The sequence below is a fragment of the Panthera leo genome, chromosome E1 (genome assembly GCF_018350215.1).
Source record: "Panthera leo isolate Ple1 chromosome E1, P.leo_Ple1_pat1.1, whole genome shotgun sequence".
Lineage (NCBI taxonomy): Eukaryota > Metazoa > Chordata > Mammalia > Carnivora > Felidae > Panthera > Panthera leo.
Window position 1 is genome coordinate 1,606,676 of NC_056692.1, and position 18,965 is coordinate 1,625,640.

Genomic DNA, 18,965 nt, shown 5'->3' on the forward strand with positions numbered 1-18,965 from the left:
CACCCCTGCGTGAGGGCGGGAGGCGGACCCTCCCACGTCGGGGCTTCTCCGGGGACCCCCGCCCGGGGCCGCTCCGCACCCTGGCAGGCTGCCTGGCCCGGACTGCGCACCTGCGCCCTGGGGCGGAGTCCTTACCCAGACCCGGCTGCCCGGAGCTCTCCCGGCGCGGACCGACCTCCTCCCCTCTCCGCCCCGGACACCTGGCGGAGCCCGCAGCCCCGAGCCCGCGCTGAGAGCATCCTCCCGCTTCCATCTGTGCCCTCGGGAGGGTGGGGGCTCAGGCTGGAGCCCGAGTGGTAGATGGGGTACGGTGGGCCTGGAGGCCGGGGGCAGGCAGAGGCGTTTGGGGAGAGAGCTGGTGGGGGAGGGGTGGGGAGGGCCGTCGGCCTCAGAGTGGAGGATGGGTCGTCCCGAGGGAGGGAAGCTGGGGTCCGGGTACCTGGCCCGGATGGATCCTCCCAGGGCCTGACCAACCTAGAGGAGAGGGCGTAGGTTAGGATCAGTCGTCAGATATGCCCTTCCCCTTGCAAATATCAAATCGAGAAGGAACTCAGGGTGTGTCTTGTAAGGCCTAGCTCTCCAGCGGACTTAGATCTCCCGCCCTGCCCCCAGTGTCCAGGCTCTCGTCTGCCAAACCATCCTCCAAGGACCAGGTGCCCGGAGTCCCACCCCCAGGCCCTGACCCCACTGTAGCCCCAGCCTCCACAAGACCCACCCTCACACACACACACACACACACACACACACACACACACACACACACACTGGGGCCTCTGAAGCGCCACCCCTCCAGCCTTCTCCCCTCCCCCACCCCATTTGTCTCTTCCTGATGATTCTGTCGGAGAGGGGGTGTCTCCCCACTCCTGCTGGTTCCTCGCACGAGGTCTGGAGTCTCCCTCTGCTCGGTTCTGCTCTACTCTCCCATCTCAGTCTAGCCCTTTCCCCTGGCCTCTTCATCTTTCCCGGGTACCGCGACCCAGCTCTGCAGCCCTCTCCCGCCTTATTCTCCTCATCCTGGGTCAATGTGGGCCTTCTGCCGTGACCTTGTTCTCTGCCTTCCCAGCACAGACTCCCCCTCCCCCCGGCCTCTCAGGCCGGGGGTGACCTTGCCCCCTGGAGCCCTCAACATGAATACCAAGGACACCACCGAGGTTGCTGGTGAGTACACAGTCTGTGGTGACCCTTGGTTCTTGGATCCCTGCTCTCCTTGTCCTGGTTCCAGATGCTCCCAGGGCTTTGGATCCGGCCCTTTTGCCCTGGGCCGTCACAGAGGTGTCAGAGGCCGCCCTGACAGAAGCCCTCTCTTCTGCTTCCCTCTAGAGAACAGCCACCACCTGAAGATCTTTCTCCCCAAGAAGCTGCTGGAGTGTCTTCCTCGCTGTCCGCTGCTGCCTCCAGAGCGGCTTCGCTGGAATACAAATGAGGTTCTCCAGGGAGCTTGGGGGGAGGAGGACCTCGCAAGGCCTGGTGGGTTGGAGGAAGGCCAGTGGGGGTCTTCCTGTGTCCATGCTCCTCATTGCACGATATTGCTCTAAGCTCTTTGCGGGTCACGGGGGAGGTGTAAAGACCTGTACCTCGTAGGAGCTTGCTTCTGGGCACATCCACCTGGGTAAAAATAACACTTACCACCTACAAAGTCTTCCTTACAAACCTAGTACCGCGCTGACCTGTGTTATCTCATCCAGTCCTTGAATGACCCTGTGGGGCAGACACTGTCATCCCTGTGCTGTAGACGAGGCAACTGGTCTACCTTGTGGGGTCTATTTGACCATAGAGCCTCTGCTGTTAATAAAACCACCACCGGTGTTGGCTCTTTCTGGAGGCACGGCCCTCGTGTTACACCCCTTCTGTACTCCGCACACACGATACGTTGTGCTGCTTGATCATCACTGACTTAATTCACTAAACGAGGATTATCGGCAAAAACGTACGTGGGTGGTGATGTTAAAAGTGTGGGGAAGCTAAGGGCAGCGAGCAGGGCTTTTCGGAGAGGTGGGAAGGGATTTGGCCTATGGGGTGGCTAGGATATCTAGGCACGTCCGGCCTATAGGATACTGACACGCGAGAGCTGACTGCTCAGGGCACGTTCAGAGGAGAGTCGATGGACCGGCCTGGTAGGAGTGGTAGATGGAATATAGGTAAACAGGGAGCGCAGTGACTTGATTCCTGGTCCGAGAGAACCTTGGAGCCGGGCTGAGGAATCCAGAATTCCTGGCCGTGTCGAGCCATTTAGGTTTCTCGAGTCAGGAGAAGACACAAAGATGGGTTTTAGAAAGAGCGAAGTAACAGGGCAGCATGAAGAGTTGATGATGAAGAGATCAGACTTGACCCCAAGGTCAAGGCCCCCATCGAGAGGAGGGAAGGAGAGGTTAGACTCTCGTCTGAGATGAAACCCGGGATTCTCGGGAGGTGGTGGTCCTGGCTGGGAGCAGACGTGGGCGCCAGCCCGCCCTGGCCGCCGGAACTCAGGAGGGAGTGGGGCCGAGGGCCAGGAGTGGGAGGCCAGGCTGAGACTCTGCGAAGGGGACACCCACCTGAGCGCCCCTGTCCTACAGGAGATTGCATCCTATTTGATCACCTTTGAGAAGCATGACGAGTGGCTGTCCTGTGCCCCAAAGACAAGGTGAGCTTTGTGAGGTGGGGAGTGGCAGGGGGTCCCAGATCCTGTTTCCGGAACGCAGGGCCAACCCTTCCCTTCCCAGGCCTCAGAACGGCTCCATTATCCTCTACAACCGCAAGAAGGTAAAGTACCGGAAGGATGGTTACCTCTGGAAGAAGCGCAAGGACGGGAAGACCACCCGCGAGGACCACATGAAGCTGAAAGTCCAGGGCATGGAGGTGAGCCGGGTGCCAGCCATCTGTCCTCGGCCCGGTCCCAGCCATGCCGGGGCCCGGTGACCTGCGTCCCCCTCCCTCCTGCCACCCTGCCCTTCTCACTCACGTGCCACGGCCCCCTCCCCCACCAGCTCCCTGGGATTAGGCTCCTGGGAGGGCATCGGCGCCCACGCCCCTCGCCTCTCCTGGAGTCCTTCGGGGGCCTGTGTCCTGAAGCCCCGAGCACCAGTCACGGCGGCTCCTCTGCCGGGCTGTGCTCTCGCCCTGCCTCCCCGTCTCCAGACGGCCCCTCCCCCGCCTCCAGTCTGGGCCTTGTCTGGGTGCTAGGACCGGGAAGGCGCATGGGGAGCCACCCCCCCCCCCCCCCCCCCCGGGGCAGGGGGCGGGGGTGGCTGGGGAAAGAGGAGCTGCTGGAAAGGTTGGGATTCCTGCAAAGGGACTGAACAGAGGAGGAGTCGGGGAGCAGACTAGCCCTCCCCCCACCGCAGCCTGTCTCCTGGCAGTGTCTCTATGGCTGCTACGTTCACTCTTCCATCGTGCCCACATTCCATCGGCGCTGTTACTGGCTGCTCCAGGTGAGGCCGCGGGGCTCGGGGAGCTGGGGGCTGGGAAGAAGGGGGGTAGGGGGTGGAGAAAGTCCCACGTCGGCGGGGGGGGGGGGGCGGTGAGGCCGGGGGCGCGCGGGAAGAAGGCCAGGACGAGGAAGCCGAGCCCCCCGTGGACCCCATGGCGCTGTGTGTCTGCCTTGGGCTCCCAGAACCCTGACATCGTGCTTGTGCACTACCTGAACGTCCCAGCCCTGGAGGACTGCGGAAAGGGCTGCAGCCCCATGTTTTGCTCCATCAGTGGCGACCGTCGCGAGTGGCTGAAGTGGCCCCGGGAGGAGCTGCTGGGGCAGCTGAAGCCCATGTGTAAGGCCCGCGGGGGGCGAGGGCGGCGCCGCTGGGGGCTGCTGGGGGCGTGCGGACCAGGGCCTCCACACCCAGAAGCCCCGGGAGCCCGGGAGGGTGCTTTTCCGAGGGGCCGCCCGGACTCCCGCCGTGTCCTGAGGTCCGGGAACGCGGAGAGAGGGGGCTGAGGGACATTTGGGAGCTGCGCGTCCGAGCTGCTTTGAGGCAGCTGGCCAGAAGCCTCGGAGCGTGTCAGGCGCTTGGAGAAGCCGGCGGGGCGCTGTGGGGACGGTGTGCGAGCCCCACCCCACCCCCACAGTTCACGGCATCAAGTGGAGCTGTGGGAACGGCACCGAGGAGTTCTCCGTGGAGCGGCTGGTGCAGCAGATCCTGGACAGCCACCCGACCAAGCCCGCACCCCGAACCCACGCCTGCCTCTGCAGTGGAGGCCTCGGTTGGTGACCCCTGGCCCCGGAGCTCCCCCCCACCCACCCGGCCACGCCGCGCCTCCTCTGGCCGAGGGCTCCCCCGGCCCGCCAGGATTTGCATGCGGATTTGCGTGTCTTTTGCACGTCCCGGAAAGCTGGGCCGCAGGAGCAGAGGCCCTCCCGGCTGGCTGCACACGGGCTCCTTTCCCCGGAGTTCCAGCAGCCCTGGCTCCTTCTCTCTCTCCTACTCTTAGCAACTCTGGGCCACCCCAGCCCGGCGGTTGACACCTAGGCGGTACCGCCTCGGTTCTGTTCTCTTGTCCTGTTTCTGTGCCTTTACGGGTCTCTCTCTCGGCTACTCTTCTGCGGGCTCCTGCAGTCCTGTTAACTCGGGGAGAAGGGGCACCGCTTCTGCCTCCCAGTGGCCACAGTCGGTATTACATCTCGTACGCGCGCAAAGGGCGAGGAAACGCCGGGAGGCTGCCGGTAAGGGAAGGTGGAGAATGAAGTGTCCTTTTCCTTTTCTCCTCCCACCCTTTTCCGCTGCAGGTTCCGGGAGCCTCACCCACAAATGCAGCAGCACGAAACACCGCATCATCTCTCCCAAAGTGGAGCCCCGAGCTTTAACCCTGACCTCTGTCTCCCACCCCCACCCCCCTGAGCCTCCTCCGCCGATCGCCCCTCTTCCCCCAGAGCTCCCCAAGGCACATACTTCCCCTTCTTCTTCCTCCTCCTCTTCCTCCTCTTCCTCAGGCTTTGCGGAACCCCTAGAGATCAGACCCAGCCCACCCACCTCTCGAGGGGCGTCATCCAGAGGAGGCACTGCAATCCTCCTCCTGACGGGACTGGAGCAGCGCACTGGGGGCTTGACGCCCACCAGGCACTTGGCCCCCCAGGCTGACCCCAGGCCTTCCGTGAGCTTGGCTGTGGTTGTAGGATCCGAGCCCCCTGCCCCACCAGCTCCTCCCAGCCCTGCTTTCGACCCCGATCGTTTTCTCAACAGCCCCCAGAGGGGCCAGACATACGGAGGGGGCCAGGGGGTGAGCCCGGACTTCCCCGAGGCAGAGGCCGCCCGCACCCCCTGCCCTGCCCTAGAACCCGCTGCTGCCCTGGAGCCCCAGGCGGCTGCTCGGGGTCCCCCTGCACCGCCAGGAGCAGGTGGGAGAAGAGGAAACCGTTTCTTTATTCAAGATGACGGTGGCGGGGAGGAGCTCAAGGCCCAGGGGGCTGCCCGACCCGCACCTTCGCCCCCTCCTTCGCCCCCACCTTCACCTGCCCCCTTGGAGCCAGCAGGCAGGGGAGGCAGAGGGGAGGCCTTATTTGGAGGAGCTGCTGGGGCCAGCGAACTGGAGCCCTTCGGTCTCTCGTCATTCCCTGACCTCATGGGAGAGCTCATCAGCGACGAGGCTCCAGGCGCCCCTGCCCCAGCCGCCCCGCTCTCTCCTGCTCTTAGCAGCATCACGGACTTCTCCCCAGAGTGGTCCTACCCGGAGGTGAGCCTCAGGCCTCGCTCCCCTATCTTTCCTACCCACGCCGCCACTTGGTTTCCCTTGGTTTGTGTGGCTGCTCGCTTGTCGTCCCACCCTATTTTCGCTGTCTCCCTAGTTAGCCCTCCCTCCTGCCTTCTCCCCCCTGCGGGCCAGGTGGCGTGGTGTGGGTCCCCAAGGTGCCTGGGGAACTTTGTCCTCTCGGTGACTGTGTCACAGGCAGGGCACTAGGGCGGCCCGGCCTGGAGAGAACATGACGGGGTGTGATGGCAGAGTCTGCCTTCGTCAGTGGAGAAGTCCCGCTTGCTCTCAGCTGCCCCACAGAGGGGAAGGACCGTGGGAGCCTCAGGCAAGGGAAGCAGTGGGTTCCCCAATCTGGGCAGGAGCGTCGGGAGGAGGGACAGGCTAGCTGACCTCGCCCCGCTGCAGCCCGCCCAGTCCGTGTACCCGGAATCTAGCACAGGGCCCCGCCCTGCAGCACTGGTGCCCGAGTGAGCACCCCACAGGGTTCCGGTCACACGGCGCCCGGCCTTCTCTCTGCAGGGTGGGGTCAAGGTGCTCATCACAGGTCCCTGGACTGAGGCCGCCGAGCATTACTCCTGTGTCTTTGATCACATCGCGGTGCCAGGCTCACTCGTCCAGCCTGGCGTCTTGCGCTGCTACTGTCCTGGTATGGGGACCAGGGATGGCACGGGGACTGGGGACGGCAGGATAGCACCTGGGCGGTTAGCTTCCAGGAAGTGCTGGGAACGACTCTGTCGGATCTTGAGCCTGAGTCCTGTGTCCCCGTGATGGGCAGATGTTCCCCAGGCTTATGTGTCAGAAGGTCTAGGCTCTGGTCTAAGGAATCTAGTCCTCGGCTCGCTGGTGACCTCGGACAGGTCCGCTCCTTTCTTGGGTCCGTGGCCGCCCCTCCTGTAGGGGCAGGCATCTGCCCTGACGGGTTTCCAGTGTCCATCCAGGCCCTCTGGCTTGGTTAGAGTCAGTCTTTGGTTCCAATCCAGGGAGCATGAGAAGGAGACATGTTGGTCTCCTCCAACCTGTCCTGGACCGAAGGACATTGCCTTCTAGATCTGGGCTGTCCGGTATGGTAGCCATCAGCCACATGTGCCTGAGATTAATTAAAATGAAATAAAATATAAAATTCGGCTCCTGCCTCTCGCGAACCACATTGAGTGTTCAGTAGCCGCACGTGGCTTAGCGCTCCCCCACCGGGCGGTACAGACACAGAACCTCTCCACTGAGGTGGTCCGTCTGCCACCACCTTGCCTCCTTACCGTGCACCCAACAGTCAGCGTTACTGGGACCTCAAGGGCCACCAGAGTGACAGGATAACAGGTTTGCCGTCTGTGAGTGTCCCCCCCCCCCCCGCAACGGCCTGGTTCAGCATTGCATGGAAGGAAAAGAGACATCAGAGAAGCTGGGATCAGGGATGCTTTTGGCCTCTAGTCTTGGGACCCCGGCCTGGTGGTGTCGTTCTCGAGGCCACAGAGATGCGGAGAGCCTGGACACAGCTCTCACTAGACACTGCTGGTGAGCAGTTACATCTTTTCCACTAGCCTCAGCATGGGCTCACGACCTCTGGACTCTGACCTTGGGGGATCAAACTTCTTTATAAGCGTAGGTGTCTCCTGACCCTCAGCTTCCAGGCCTTGGTGCTGAATAAGAAGCATCTTCACTGCAGAGTCCGCAGTCCCAGGTGTCTCTGGCCCATAGGAGGTTTTAAGTTCCTGAATGAACGGAGTGGAGTCCCTTCCCCATCAGGACCAAGGCCACTTAAGCAAGGGTGGAGGGGAGCCGGCTATGAAATGATCATGTGTGGCCTTCACGTGGGGGGCCAGAGAAGGAACCAGGGAGAGAGCCCATCTTGCTGACCCTGCCCTCCCCAGCCCATGAGGTGGGGCTGGTGTCTTTGCAGGTGGCGGGGCGGGAGGGGCCCCTTTCCGCCTCTGTGCTCTTTGAGTATCGAGCCCGCCGATTCCTGTCACTGCCTAGTACTCAGCTTGACTGGTTGTCACTGGACGGTGAGTACTTAGCCCTCTGACCCCTTGGCAGGCCCCACAGCCTTTGAGGACATGCTCCAAACCCCTCAGGACTCCGGTGGCCACCGCCCAGCCCCCAGTTTACCCCCCTTTTCCCAACCCCTGCTTCATTGGTCATCTCTAAATGCAGCAGCCATTGCCCCCCCCCCCCCCCCCCCCGTCTCCTCTTCTCCGGAAACCTCGGAGCCGTCTCTGTCCCAGCTCTTGGCCTGTCCTCTGTCCCAAAGATGGGCTCTAGGCAGGCGAGGCCAAGAGGCGGGAGCAGGGACAGGGTGTAGGGCAGTGCATGTGGGGTGTCCACAAGCGTATGTATGTATCTGTATGTGTATTTAATTTCCTTCCTTAATTTTCTCTCTAGTTATGAAGATAGGTGGTTGCTGTAAGAAAGTTAGGAATAACAGAAAAGCATGCGGTAGAAAATGAAAACGGCTTATAACGTTATCACTTGGTGACATTTGCCTTTAATGTACTTTCTTGCATGGACAGAGGTGCACATGCTCACACATATGTGTATCAAGTCTAGACCCACATGTGTTCCTTACGGGTTATCCCTCCTGTGGCTTCCAGCTGTTTCCCTGTGGCACCTGCTTCTCCTGGTCCTGCAGGTGCCCCTCTCCCCCCACCCGGACTTCCTTCCCTCAGCGCCCTTGCCCCCCAGCCCCCATCTGCCTCACTCTTGGGGGCGGTCCCCCCCCAGCCTGGCCTGCTCATGAGTTCCGCCGTGGCTGCTCCAGGCCTATGTGTTCCTGGCTCTCCTGTGGGCCTCCACCCTCCCCCTGCTCCTTGGACTAGTGTCCTGACTTGCCCCTCTTCTTCCCTTCCTCTTGCTTGCTCGGTGCACCCCTCCGCTCTCCCCGCCCTTCCTCTCCTCTCCTTCACCCGGTTTACCCTCCTGCCTCCTCCCTTGTCTTTCTGTTCATTCTCCACTCCCCTCCCCCATCACCTCTTCCTTAGTCCCCCTTCTGTCCTGGCATCTCAAGTGGGACCTCCTCAACCTCCACCGTGTCTCCGTGCATGTTTTCCCACGGCCCCGATCCCCTCCCGCCTCCCCTCCTTGTCCTTGTGTGATCTCAGGAGGGGACAGATATAGCTTGGGGTGTGCGTGCGCGCGTGTGTGTGCTTTGTGCACAGGGTGGGGGAGGAAGAGGAGGAATGGACGTGGCCGTCCGTCTCTGTCACCTTCCAGCCCTGCCACCCTCTTTGTGGACAGCTGCCGGGGGACTGGGAGGAGGGGGTGGTGCTTTTTAAATCACAGCCCTTGAGCTCTCTGGGCAGTGGATAAGAGAGAAGAGGGGCCCGGTGTCCTTCAGCCCCAGCATGGGGGACAGAGGTAGCATCTGGGGCAAGGAGAGCTGACGGAATAGTGCGTCTAGAAGGCTGGGGGGGCGTGTGAGTGAGATCTGGGCCAGCTTGGGGCCGCAGGCTGTTTGGGAGTTCCCACCGTGTCTGTGTCTCAAAGGACGCAGTTCTGGTCCCCGGTCAGTGGGTAGCGTTAAAAGCCCCAGTGTAAGGCCCGCGTCCTGATGGACCGTATTGGGGGCGGGGAGGGTGGGGCAGAGGGGCCGCTGTTCCGGGGGCGAGGAAAGGACGGGAGTCTGCCTCTTCACCCCCAGCGCCTGGGACAGGCCCAGTTGCGTTCGGGGCGTCGCCCGGACCCTGCCCCCCGCTCAGCCTCGTCCCGTACCTCTCGCCCCTCAGACAACCAGTTCCGGATGTCCATCCTAGAGCGGCTGGAGCAGATGGAAAAACGGATGGCCGACCTGGCGGCAGCCGGGCGGGCTCCCTGCCGCAGTCCTGCCGCGCCTCCCATTCAGGTACCTGTGTGACGAGGGAGCTCGGGAGGGTCTTCCCGGAGGAGATGGCTCTCGCGTGTGGCTCTCCCGTCCCCGGCTTCCTCCTCCCTGACGTCACCCCACTCGGGCTCCACCGCGGGGCGGGAGTGGCTATTCTGGGCACCCTCTTGGCACGACGGGCTTCAGACTATTTCTGATCTGAACAGGGTGGGGGGAGGGGGCCAGGAGAGCAGGGGCCCGGGTCTCCGAGGAAGCAGACGGGGAGAGGACTCTGGGCTCCGAGAGGGAGAAGCCGTCTGCGGGGGAGGAAGCTAACTGGGGGTGGGGGACATCCAGGACCCCAAGCCAGGGACACGGATGGCCCAGAGAGCTCTGGGTGGCAGGAAAGCTGCTGGTGCGGGAGGTGTGGGGAGGGCAGGACGGGAAGCGGAGAGGACAGGGGTGGGGTGGCCAGGGCCATCCTGAGCCAGGGGACCAGACGCTCGGGTCCCGGCACAGGGGTATCTGTACCGCAGGACGAAGGCCAGGGACCCGGGTTCGAGGCCCGTGTGGTGGTCTTGGTAGAGAGCATGATCCCTCGCTCCACCTGGAGGGGTCCTGAACGTCTGGCCCACGGAAGCCCCTTCCGGGGCATGAGCCTCCTGCACCTGGCTGCCGCCCAGGGCTACGCCCGCCTCATCGAGACCCTGAGCCAGTGGCGGTGAGCAGGGCAGGGGGACTGGGGCAGAAGTACCAGGGGACGGAGGAGGGACCAGAGGACCCGGAGCCCCGCCAAGAGGGAAGGATCTGCACTCGTGACAGACTCTCAGCCCCTCACGTTATGCGTCTCTGACCGTCTTGCTGCACCGACCCCGGTGCCTCTGGACAGCCTGCCCTCCTCCCCCGTTCCTTTGATTCTGATGCGCCTGCTTTGGCCGCTTTTACCGACTGGGCTCGTGTCCCTGTCCCAAACCCTCCAGGAGCGTGGGCACAGGGAGCCTGGACTTAGAGCAAGAGGCTGACCCGCTCAACGTGGACCACTTCTCTTGCACCCCTCTGGTGAGCGTGTGCGGGACCGCGCGGGCCAGGCGCGTGGCCGTGGGAAAGTGTCGAGGGACGCAGGGGAGGTGCCGGTGGAGCTGGGGAGGAAGGGCCCTGGGCCTCACGTCCACGCTCCCCACCCTCAGATGTGGGCCTGTGCCCTGGGGCACCTGGAAGCCGCCGTGCTCCTCTTCCGCTGGAACAGACAGGCGCTGAGCATTCCCGACTCACTGGGCCGGCTGCCCCTGTCCGTGGCACGGTCCCGGGGCCACGTGCGCCTCGCCCGCTGCCTGGAAGAGCTGCAGAGACAGGAAGCTTCGCTGGAGCCCCCACTTGCCCCGTCGCCCCCCCCTCCTCCAGCCCAGACACCGGTGAGGGTCGCCCCTGATCTAAGAGGCTGTGGGTGGGAGAGCGAGAGGAGGAGCAGGGAAGAGGAGAGGGGGGTGGGAAGAACGATCTGGGAGGGGTCATGGAGCTCCTGCTGCCCTTGCCTCTCCCCTGTCCTTGCAGGGCTGAGTGGGGTCTCGTCACCCTCGGAGCTGTCGGATGGCACGTTCTCTGTCACATCAGCTTATTCGAGCGCCCCGGACGGTAGTCCTCCCCCCGCTCCTCTGCCGGCCTCAGAGATTCCGATGGAAGAGACCGTCCCAGGCCAACTCTCCACTGGGGCCCCTGAGGCCCCCCTATTCCTCATGGACTGTGAAACCACCAACTCCCAAAGGCCAGCACCCTCACCGCCTCCTCTCCCACCAACCACCGAAGGGGGGACTGCTCCTGAGGAAGCAGACGGCCCGCTGGCCGTGGACGTGATCCCGGTATACTGCTCGTGCTCGTGCTCACGGACGGTAAAGGCTAGAAATGGCACGAGGTGGGGGGTGGGGGGGCGGCAAGACTGAGCGGACGCTGATCATCCCGTGAAGCGGAACCTGAGTCTAGCTTCAGTTTGGGAGGAAAGGGCCGTTTACCTTTATTTTGGGACGGGCAAGGCAACCCTTGGCTTAACTCCCATCAGACCTTGTGACTCAGAAGTCATGAGGTGTCAGAGATCAAAAATTCTAGAGAACAGCCTCAGCTGGAGCTGGGCTGAGAGGTTACCTGCTGGTCCGTGCAGAGATGAGGTTTTGGGGGAAGCAGCCTGACGGAAGGAAGCGGGTGCCGTGTGGAGCAGAGGCTGACAAGCTGGCGAGTCTCGCAGAGATCTGGGGTGGGGACGAGGCTTGCACAGGACAAAAGGGAAGCAAGTCTTGAGACGGGAGTGAACAGAGGAACGAATCTTCGAGCCTAGCAGCGCACTTCTCTGCTAAGACCTGGGGAGGTACCCATCTTGGAGAGGCCAACGGACTAACTGGGCACCTAGTACCAGAAGCACAAAATGCTTCAAGTCGGCAATGCGCCGGCTTCACAGCTAGAGCCATCTGGCAGGGTGTCCGGTAGGTGGCAGGCACCGGGCTCAGGGGGCCGGGGCTGCAGGCACGGCCGAGCCTGTGGGGAGCACACGTTGGTCAGCTGGCATGAGGCAGGGGGCCAGCGGGCAGTTGGCCTGGAAGGGCCGGTCCTTCACTTGTTCCACTCCTGCAACCCTGTTCGGAGGAGGTCCGTCCCGTCCCGTCTTCCACGCCGTCTCAACACAGGGCCATAAACTCAAGTGGGAGCCTGGCAGGCATATGTAAATAGTGGCCGAGAAGGACTGGGGAGCAGGGACAGCCATCCCCGAGGCCTGTCTGGTGGTGAGGGGAATGACAAGACAGCAAGTGGACGACGGTGACGGCCTTGGCGGGGCAGGAATGTCTGGCGGCTGGGACTGCTCCCGACTCACCGAGCCTCTCCTCTGTGCAGGTGGACATGATCTCACTGGCCAAGCAGATCATTGAAGCCACACCAGAGCGGATTAAACGGGAGGACTTCACGGGGCTGCCCGAGGCTGGAGCACCAATGAGGGAGCGGACAGGGGCCCTGGGGCTCAGCGAGACCATGTCCTGGCTGGCCAGCTACCTGGAGAACGTGGACCATTTCCCCAGCTCAGCCCCGCCCAGGTGACCAGCTCAGGACAGCACGTCCAGATTCGTCAGGGCGAGCAGGGAGCGGGGAGGTCCTTCCCTGGAGCCAGCGCTCCGTTCTGGCCCGGGGCCCCAGCCCCCGAGGAAGAGACTGGTACCGGCTGAGGGGCTCTCAAGTCCCCCTCCGGGCTCTGTGGCTGGACACGCTTCACGGTGGGCCCCAGGACACCCCCTCTCCCTGTCCCTGCAGCGAACTGCCCTTCGAGCGTGGTCGCCTGGCCGTCCCTCCCGCCCCTTCCTGGGCAGAGTTTCTGTCCGCTTCTGCCAGCGGCAAGATGGAGAGCGACTTCGCCCTGCTGACGCTGTCGGATCACGAGCAGCGGGAGCTGTACGAGGCGGCTCGAGTCATCCAGACGGCCTTCCGGAAGTACAAGGTCAGAGGCCGGGGGTCCCGTGGGATGAATCACAGCAGCCCGAGGTCAGGGGACACGGTGGGCTCCAGGCTGGAAGTCTGAGGCTTGGTTCTCGCAGGGCCGGAGGCTGAAGGAGCAGCAGGAGGTGGCGGCCGCAGTGATCCAGCGCTGCTACCGGAAGTACAAGCAGGTGAGCCCTTTCTCCCCTGAAAGCTCGCCCCCACCCCTGAGTGCCCAGAGCGCTGCGGGAGCCCTAACCCCCTTCTCTCTCCACAAGCTGACCTGGATCGCGCTCAAGGTATTAGGCATGAGGTCTGGGTGCGCGCTTGTCCCTGACGAGCCGGCCTCTCCACCAGCGTGTGGATTAGAGACCGGCACCCGCCGAACTTGGGGGCGACCCTCAGGGCGCTGGGGCTCTGTCCCTTGACTTCCCCCCCCCCCCCCCCCCCCCCCCCCCCCCCCGTCCCCGCTCCCCGTCCCTGCAGTTCGCGCTGTACAAGAAGATGACCCAGGCGGCCATCCTGATCCAGAGCAAGTTCCGGAGCTACTATGAGCAGAAGCGGTTTCAGCAGAGCCGCCGGGCGGCCGTGCTCATCCAGCAGCACTACCGCTCCTACCGCCGCCGGCCCGCAGGCAGCCTGCCCGCCCGCACCAGGTACGGCCCGCGGACCCCCTCCCCGCCTTCCCCTGCCTCCCCTGCCAGGGTCCAGGGGCTGGGGGCGGGGGCGCCGGCGGGGGCCACGTCTGCTCATCGCTCCTTGCTTCCAGCAGGGGCTCCTTTCTCACCAAGAAGCAGGACCAGGCAGCCCGGAAGATCATGAGATTCCTGCGGCGCTGCCGGCACAGGTACCCGCGTCCCGGGCCGCTCCCCGCGACCACCCCCACCGCCCCCCGCCCCGTTCCCATCGGCCGGCGTCCTGACCCACTCCCCATCTCCCCCGCAGGATGAGGGAACTGAAGCAGAACCAGGAGCTGGAAGGGCTCCCCCAGCCCGGACTGGCCACCTGACCGCCGCGCCGCCTTCCTCACCGCCCCGGGGGCCGCTTCTGGCAGTCTTAACCGAGGCCGGGCCCTCGGCGGGAGGGGAGCCCCCGTCGGCCGCTGTCCCGCTAAGCGGCGGCCGGAACCCTCCCGGGGCCCCCGCCCCGCTGGGGCGCGCCCCGTCTCTCGGCATTCCCCCCCCTCCAACCCCCCCGGGCCCGCGCCCCACCTCCCCGCATCTTCAGCCGCGACCTCCGGAGCCCCGCCTGCCCCTGCTCCGCGTTTCCCCGCTGCCTGCACCCGCCCCGGCCCCCTCCCGACTTGCCTTATTTATTTGTTGGACGCGTCTCTGAATGTATCCGCCTCGGTCCCGCCCCCGCCGCGCGCCCCCGCCCGACTCCGCATGCCGGCGCGCGTCCCCGTCCCGGGCCGCCCCGCCCCCGAGGGGAGGGGCCTGTACATACTGTAACATACAGAGCAGAGTGAAGAGTCTATTTACGGCGCCGCGGGGAGGGCGGCGCGGCGGGGGCCCCCGGCCGGCTCCACGAGCACTTTCTACTTGTGCATGGGCTTGGTTTCTACGAGTTACCATTAAACATCGCTGCACCAGCCAGCCTCCCGCCTCTGTCTGCGCCGCGCGGGCGGGCGGGCGGAGCCTCGGCGGCGGGGGACAGCGGGCGGGGCGCGGCCGGCGCGGGGCTCTCCGCCTCCGACGTGTTTCCGGCCTTAAAGGCATTTCGCCCTTCCCTTTAAGACGCGCCGCCCCTTCTCAGTCACTCCCAAGATGGCGGACCTACTGGGCTCCATCCTGAGCTCCATGGAGAAGCCACCCAGCCTCGGGGACCAGGAGTCTCGGCGCAAGGCCCGAGGTGAGGACCCCAAATCCGCAACCGCCTTTCTTCGCCCGGTTTTCAGGACCACACTCTCCCCCCCTTCGGACGCTGCCGCCGCCTCAACCTTGAAAGACCCCCTCACAGGCCCCTACGGAGACCCCCAGAGTCCCTAAAAGGGCTGCCGGCCCGCCCGCTCTTGTTAGCGAGCGGTGATTGGCTACCTCAAGCCCAGCGCCGCCTCCCGCCTCTTCCCTACTGGCCTTCCGCAGTCCTTGTTTCCAATTCGCCGGCGAGCCCGCCCGTCCGCCGCTGTCGTGCTCTGATTGGCTGGCTTCCTCCAGCCCCTGGGCGTGCCTCGCCCGCCCTCCCGCCTCGCCCCGCCCGCGGGTCGGGGGGGTGGGGGGCGTGTCCGGCCCGCGAGTCCTGGCAACCCCCAGCCGCATTCCGATTGGGTCCAGGGCACGCCCGTCCGCCACCCCTTCGCCTCTATTGGCCAGCTCCACTTAGAGCTCTGCCCACGAAGTCTTGTCCCACCTTCCTCGGGCCCGCCCCGCCCCCAGCGCCTTCTATTGGCGGCCGGGTCCTTCGGGTGCCCTGCGCCCCTTCCCCGAGCACCTTCCCTGCCGCGTCCCCGCCGCCCCTCCCTCGAGGTCAGCCTCCCAGCCCCCGGCTGCCTGCCGGCGGATCGCGCTAGTGACTGGAGGGACAGGGACGCTCCTGCCCCCGAGCGGCTCCCTGCGGGCGGGCTCCCCCGCGCGGGGGCCGGGATCCCGGGGTACCGTCGCGGATCGCGCAGCCCCGAGCGCGCAGGAAATGATCACCCTGCAGTTTGGTAGCCACCTTGCAAAATAATTGTCACGAGGGCAATGACCCAGGGGCCCTGACCCGGTGAGCGGACAGAGCTCGGAGGAGATCGGGGACGTGTGCGAACTGGACACTGGAATTCGTGCTCTCCCTGACTGCCTAGGCGGGGCTCACCAGCGGCAGTTGGTGGACCAGGAAGCTGAAGTGCATAGTGTTAGGTCCTCGCTTGAGGTCACAGGGTTACTAAGTGGTAGGGCTTTAAACCTGGCTTTAAACTGGAGTTAAGCCTACTCGATTTTTTTTTTTTTTGCCAACATTTTTTGGTTTTTTAACGTTTATTTTTGAGAGAGAGAGCATGAGCGGCAGAGGGGCAGAGAGAGAGGGAGACAGAATCTGAAGTAGGCTCCAGGCTCTGAGCTGTCAGCACAGAACCCAACTCAAGGCTCGAACCCACGAACCTCGAGATCATGACCTGAGCCGAAGTCGGGCACCTAACCGACTGACCCCTCAGGCGCCCCTTGGCCAACATTCTTAACCTTAATCTTACGCCACTTCCTCAGATGCAGAGGGACCCGTTAGAGAGCTGTCAGTGGTCAAGATAAGATGCACTGATGGCTAAGCCCCCCGGGATGAGAGAAAGAACGCCTAGCCTGAGCTACCAGGCCCTGGGGCCACCGAGACTAACGGGATGGGAGGTGAGCAGGGCGCCTGCCCTCCCGCAGCCCAGAGTCTGGCCCGAGAGACAAATACAAAGTTACATTATGTGGGTTCTCAGCACCTGCTCTAGTGGCTGTCTGAACCAAATGTGCTTTGGGCCCAGAGGAAGCGGCAACTGTGACTCATGGTGGGTCTCGGTGTGCAAGAGGAGGAGAAGCACTCGAAGCAGAAGGAGCCACAGGTGCAAAGGCCTGGGGTGGCCAGGCCAGCGGGAGGCGGCTCGGGACAGCTGCGGGGGATTTGGTCCGAGGAAGTGGAATCAAGGGTGTGAGGGATTTGAGGTGGCCAGACAGGGGCGGGGGCGCTGAGACCTGAGCTGGGGGAGCTCCTTCGCAGCTCACCTTGGACTTGGATGCCTGTGCTCCCAGAGGAGGAGGGGGCCTGTCCCTCCAGCGTCATCCTGTCCGTAGAAGTGAGAAGTGGGGGTGTCACAAAATATAGGAAGTTAAATAATTTCCCCTTTCTTGCGTAGACGCCGTGACAGGAAGCTCTTGACGGCCAGGCCCGAATCCACTCTCCTGACCTCCCCAGCTGTCTCCCGGTTCCTCGTGTGCCGTGGGCATGAAATAAATGTTAATCGGATTCCCCAGCGGGGTTGGGAAACGGGACCTTGCTGTTCCCGCTGCACGGCGGGCTCTTGCAGGGCAAAGCTCGGTCCGTCTGTGCCACGGGACCTAGCACAGCGCCACGTACGGAGAGCGTACGACCCGACGCTTGGCAGCAGTCCTCCCGCTCTCCCAGCGGGCCCGGGTCCCCTTGGCAGCCTGACGGACTCTCCCCGCCCGTGCCTCCGCCCCTGGCCTCACGCTGCCCTTTCTGCCCCCAGAGCAGGCTGCCCGCCTGAAGAAGCTACAGGAACAAGAAAAACAACAGAAAGTGGAGTTTCGTAAAAGGGTGAGGACAGCTGGAGATGTCACAGGCAGCTTCAGGGAGGACCTCGGATAAGTTAGACTTGGAAGGTGGAGGACTCAGGTTTCCCCATATGTCTCCGGGGAGGAGCCTGGAAGCCAGTGGCGTGGAAGCTGGGAAAGGCGTGGGGAGGCGATGGCCCGATGGCCCGGCTAGGGCGAGGGATGCTGGGGCGGAGCGGCCCTCCCATGCCGTCCTTCTCCTTCTCCCAAGATGGAGAAAGAGGTGTCCGATTTCATCCAAGACAGCCAGCAGACCAAGAAAAAGTTTCAGCCGATGAACAAGATCGAGAGGAGCATCCTGTGAGTGTCCCCGGCCTGGGCGGCTGGGCGGGGAAGGGCCAGCGGGGACCCGTGAGAAGGGGGTGCGGCCCCTCTCCCCCCCACCCCCCACCACCACGGTGCCGCACACTCTCCCCTCCGCCCTCCCTTCCCAGACACGATGTGGTGGAGGTGGCTGGCCTGACGTCCTTCTCCTTCGGGGAAGATGATGAGTGTCGCTACGTCATGATCTTCAAGAAGGTGAAAGGCCCGAGCTCCGTGCTCCCCTGTCTCGTCTTCGGCCTGTGTCTGCCCCCCCCTCCGGGGGAGAGGCCTGGGATGCCTGTGGACCCTTGACCCCGGCATTCCCCTGTCCCCAGGAGTTCGCGCCCTCAGATGAAGAGCTGGAGTCCTACCGTCGCGGCGAGGAGTGGGACCCCCAGAAAGCTGAGGAGAAGCGCAAGCTGAAGGTGAGCCGCGAGGGGCAGGCCCTGGAGCCTGCGGCCCAGCACCCCGAGTCAGGCCCCCTGAGCGCGGGCCTCCCTCTGCACCCCCAGGAGCTGGCCCAGCGGCAGGAGGAGGAGGCAGCCCAGCAGGGCCCCGTGGTGGTGAGCCCCGCCAGTGACTACAAAGACAAGTACAGCCACCTCATCGGCAAGGGGGCGGCCAAGGACGCGGCCCACATGCTGCAGGCCAACAAGACCTATGGCTGTGGTGAGGCCCGGCGGGGCTGGGGAGGGCAGAAGGGAGGGGGGGAGCGCCGGACGGCAGGCAGGGGAGAGGCTGTGATCACGGGGCTCCCACCCTCCTCGCCCCGCAGTGCCCGTGGCCAACAAGAGGGACACGCGCTCCATTGAAGAGGCCATGAACGAGATCCGGGCCAAGAAGCGGCTGCGGCAGAGCGGGGAAGAGCTGCCACCGACGTCCTAGACGCCCCAGCAACCGGGGCGGGCCGGGGACAGGGGGACAGGCTGCTGCTATTAGAACCCATCCTGGAGCCCCACCTCCGCACCGCCTCCCGTCCGCGGGCACCGGGCCGGGGAGGCGGGTATGTGACTTGTCACCGTCCGAGCTCAGACCCTCGAGTGGGGTGTGTGTGCTTGCGCGTGGCTGTGCGAGTGTGAATGCACAGGTGGGTATTTAACGTGTATTATTCTCCTTTCTCCTCGGAATTTTCTTCCCCACGGGGCTGGGATTACTCTACACTCAGTAAACACTGTTTGACCCAATGTCTTGGTTTGTCTGAACAGGGAAAGGGGGGTCCTGGGGAGGAAGGGAATTTTAGGTTGATTAGTATGACTGCTGTTTGTGTAGACCGAGGATGGCCAGATACTGGTGCTCTCAGGGCAGGGGGGGGAGGTGGGGGAGGGGGTCCCGAAGAGGTAGGATCTGCCCACGCTCCCTGCAGTTTTCACACTCTCACTCCCACGCAGCTGCCCCTCGGGTGGGTCACGCCTCGGCCCTGCCCCCCTCCCTTCCCGGAGCCGGTTCCACGTGCCTTCAGTGCCCCTCTGGCTGCCTACACGGCGCCCCCTTCCCCAGCCTCCTTCCAAAGT

The 18,965-nt window shown here is 64.0% G+C and overlaps 2 protein-coding genes across 2 annotated transcripts; both read left to right on the top strand.

Annotated features, from left to right (window-relative positions):
* The first annotated feature begins 69 nt into the window (after positions 1-69).
* Positions 70-14,060, top strand: CAMTA2 (calmodulin binding transcription activator 2). Its single transcript, XM_042914910.1, is given in 23 exon segments — positions 70-305; positions 1,064-1,158; positions 1,321-1,424; positions 2,556-2,623; positions 2,703-2,838; positions 3,324-3,410; positions 3,593-3,746; positions 4,045-4,179; positions 4,703-5,646; positions 6,184-6,310; positions 7,530-7,664; positions 9,381-9,496; positions 9,991-10,175; positions 10,435-10,513; positions 10,642-10,833; positions 10,836-10,866; positions 11,006-11,310; positions 12,332-12,528; positions 12,743-12,926; positions 13,024-13,095; positions 13,391-13,560; positions 13,674-13,751; positions 13,850-14,060. Coding segments are annotated over 23 exon segments (3,663 nt in total). The 5' UTR covers positions 70-300; the 3' UTR covers positions 13,914-14,060.
* Positions 14,061-14,606: 546 nt separating this feature from the next.
* On the top strand, positions 14,607-18,428 carry SPAG7 (sperm associated antigen 7). Its single transcript, XM_042914911.1, has 7 exons — positions 14,607-14,755; positions 17,067-17,134; positions 17,363-17,451; positions 17,586-17,670; positions 17,790-17,879; positions 17,967-18,123; positions 18,230-18,428. Exons 1-7 carry the CDS (start codon positions 14,671-14,673, stop codon positions 18,337-18,339), a joined length of 684 nt encoding a protein of 227 aa, XP_042770845.1. The 5' UTR covers positions 14,607-14,670; the 3' UTR covers positions 18,340-18,428.
* The last annotated feature ends 537 nt before the right edge of the window (positions 18,429-18,965 follow it).

Coding starts and splice junctions, on each gene's coding strand:
- SPAG7 (XM_042914911.1), top strand. CDS start 14,671: ATGGCGGACCTACTGGGCTCCATCCTGAGCTCCATGGAGAAGCCACCC. Junction 17,671..17,789: donor ACGTCATGATCTTCAAGAAG/GTGAAAGGCCCG, acceptor CCCTGTCCCCAG/GAGTTCGCGCCCTCAGATGA. Junction 17,880..17,966: donor AGGAGAAGCGCAAGCTGAAG/GTGAGCCGCGAG, acceptor CTGCACCCCCAG/GAGCTGGCCCAGCGGCAGGA.